Below are 2,702 nucleotides of genomic sequence, written 5' to 3'. Positions count from 1 at the left end.
GCATTTATCTTGTACTTAATGACAATGAAAATAAACGCACAACACCAGTATAGTCAGAAAAAATATTTTGGTTTTATATCATATGTACAAAATACAAATACAATCATGTACTAAAATGTACACACAGTATTCATCTTTATCCATCATTCTTGTCACGTTCAGTAAAAACAAAATCCACGCTACAATTTTCCAATCTGGAGAATAAGAGAAGGGGGTGACGTGCTCACTCGGTTTGTGTCTGCGTTCACCAGGCGCAAACGCTCAGTGAGGCCCCACAGGTTCGCTTTCTATTGCTCGCTAACAATAGAGATGTGTTTGAGGGGATCTGATCCACCCACATCACTGTTAAACAGTGAGTTTCATGTGATGACCAGTTCGACACTTGAGACTATTTAGTATAAAAATATACACAAAAAATTAGCTGGTTTATAGTACCTTGGTTTGTGCGTTTCTACACCATTAAAGCATAGCGAGAGATTTTATTCCTTTGTTTTTTTTTCTTCCTTCTTTTGTAAAGAAAATTGAGTCAATTCTAGCTTAGTCAATGGTCTTAAAGATTACAGCTTTAAAGTTGGAGGGGAGGGAAATTAGATTAACGGTGAACAATGCAAATGCTGCATTTCCTCAGAAGCGTTAATATTCAAAATAAAGCCATTTGCATGAATTATGGCACCAGTAAATAACAAAAAAAATAATATACAGAGAGCCTTCCTTCCATTAATTGGTTACTTTCTTCAATTCATCAAATACTAAAAGTTCCTATAATGATAAACTCTCCTCATCTCTATATACATAAGACAATTTAAGACGCAATATCTCAATGTTCTTCAAAGCTTGTGCCTGATTGTGAAAACACAGTTGTTTCTATATTATAGCGATATTAATATAGAACAAAAACAATCTAAATACCAATACGAACAGAAAATATAACAGAAACATTCTTCTGGGCTTCAAAGGGAATCGGGATCAGATTGTATTCTGAATCCACGGTCTCATAGCAGACGGCAAAATTATCAGAAGTCAAAAGCAGAGTCCTTTCGCTGTACAGTGGAACAAGTGGCACTGTACATCTGCTATTGGTGAACCAGGCATGTTTCTGTGTCCTTCAAAGCCAAATGTGCCTGTAAAACATGTCTTTGTGCCCACTGCATTGCTTTGGATAGCAGTGGCTGGTCCTTGCTTGGCTAGTAGAGTAAGTCTTGAGTAAGCTGAGCACTAAATGAACTTGGAGGAGTCTCTTTTACTGATGAGCACTTCCAACAGCCTTAGCTTGGCTTTAATATGCTTGTATTCATTGTATTCCCCTGCCAAGGGCGAGCGATCTTCCTTTTGCACGTTTCTATGGGAAAAGCACAAGTAGAACATTCAATAATAAGATTTTTTTTTCTCTCTGTACAGACAAAGATTCCATCATATGAATGTTTACAATTTTAAGAGCAAACATGTTACCTTTGTATTTGTATTGTGAAAGTTTTCTTTACCTGCCATTCTGTTTGAAGAACTCATCCTCAAATTCACGGAGGTTTTGGCGGATTCTTTTCTTTTCCTCGCGGGCTTCCTGGAGTTGCTCCACAAGTTCCTGCCTGTGTGTTTGGTTAAGAGGGAGTGGAAAGTTTTAACATTCATTCGACCCACTGAAGCGACAATTCAACAATTAGCTTTTTTTAAATGTACAAATTACTTTTAGCCATTTGTATATATTTGGCCTTGGAGCTCCACAAGATAAATTATGAATACGAAGAAATGTAAAAGGTCTGTAAAGGCGCTTACACACTAGAGTTTACGTCAGAAAACACACAAATTCATTGACGTCAATGGGGATGATGCATAGCAAGGATGTAGAGGAAAATCACTAGGCTCGCGCTACATCGCACAACCAGTAGTTGACAACATTTTAACTACGATGCATTGACCAATGACAACTTTTCCAGTTGTGATTTGGGAAAATCTGCCTTATTTTATTTATTATACCTTTAGTTTACCAGGGCTGCATTTTCCAAAAGCATCATAAGTAGGCTGTAAAAACCATTGGCACTAATGGTTTCTATGATATACTTGGATTTACGCAGACCAGGGCTGTGTTTCTCAAAAGCATCATAAGCCTAAGTATATTGTAGAACCATTGTCACCAATGGTCTCTACGATCAACTTAGCTCACAATGCTTTTGAGAATAGCAGCCCTGGTTAGTCCCTTTCTTGTGAGAGAGAGAGAGACCTGGCCATTTGAGGTCTGGTACGACTCTTTCCACATCTTCAAACACTCTGTCCAAGCATTATCTTGTGTGTCAGCGCCTAAGATATACGTTTCTACTCTAAACCTAATACTCACATGGTAGCAGCATGCAAATTGGACAATCTCATATCCATAGTGTTCTTAGAGGGTGATAGTTCATCAACAGGTGAGATGAAACCATCTGTGTCCTCGTCCAGCTGGTCGAGAAGTCCCAGCATGCTCAGCTCCGGCTTAACCGTGACCGTGAACTGTGTCCTGGTGTCGTCGTCATCCGAGCCATCCTCCTCCTCCTGGGAAAAGAGCAGATGGCGCTGGTGAGTTATCTCCGAGGGTTTACACTACCATGACTGAGCAGCATCAAGCCTAACATTGATTTGGAAGGCGAATCTCAATGGGAATCATTTAAGAATCATTGTGCATCAAGCCTCTGTTGTGACAAGTGTTAGTACAAATGAAAAGCATCAGTGCT

At 39.2% G+C, this 2,702-nt stretch overlaps 1 protein-coding gene across 7 annotated transcripts in view; it reads right to left on the bottom strand.

Moving 5' to 3' along the window:
- Positions 1-52: 52 nt before the first annotated feature.
- Positions 53-2,702, bottom strand: part of fam13a (family with sequence similarity 13 member A) — a 49,526-nt gene continuing 46,876 nt past the window's right edge. For all 7 annotated transcript variants that reach the window (XM_084103461.1, XM_084103465.1, XM_084103462.1 and 4 more), the window contains 3 exons: positions 2,330-2,523; positions 1,482-1,583; positions 53-1,339 (listed from right to left, as the gene is read on the bottom strand). In XM_084103461.1, the coding sequence (XP_083959587.1) occupies positions 1,216-1,339; positions 1,482-1,583; positions 2,330-2,523 (420 nt within the window). In that variant the 3' untranslated portion in view covers positions 53-1,215. The remainder of the gene's footprint in view (positions 1,340-1,481; positions 1,584-2,329; positions 2,524-2,702) is intronic.

The sequence above is a fragment of the Abramis brama genome (assembly GCF_963993115.1).
Source record: "Abramis brama genome assembly, chromosome: 2".
Classification (NCBI taxonomy): Eukaryota; Metazoa; Chordata; class Actinopteri; order Cypriniformes; family Leuciscidae; genus Abramis; species Abramis brama.
Note: the sequence above shows the minus strand (reverse complement) of the source record. Positions and strands in the feature narration are given on the sequence as shown.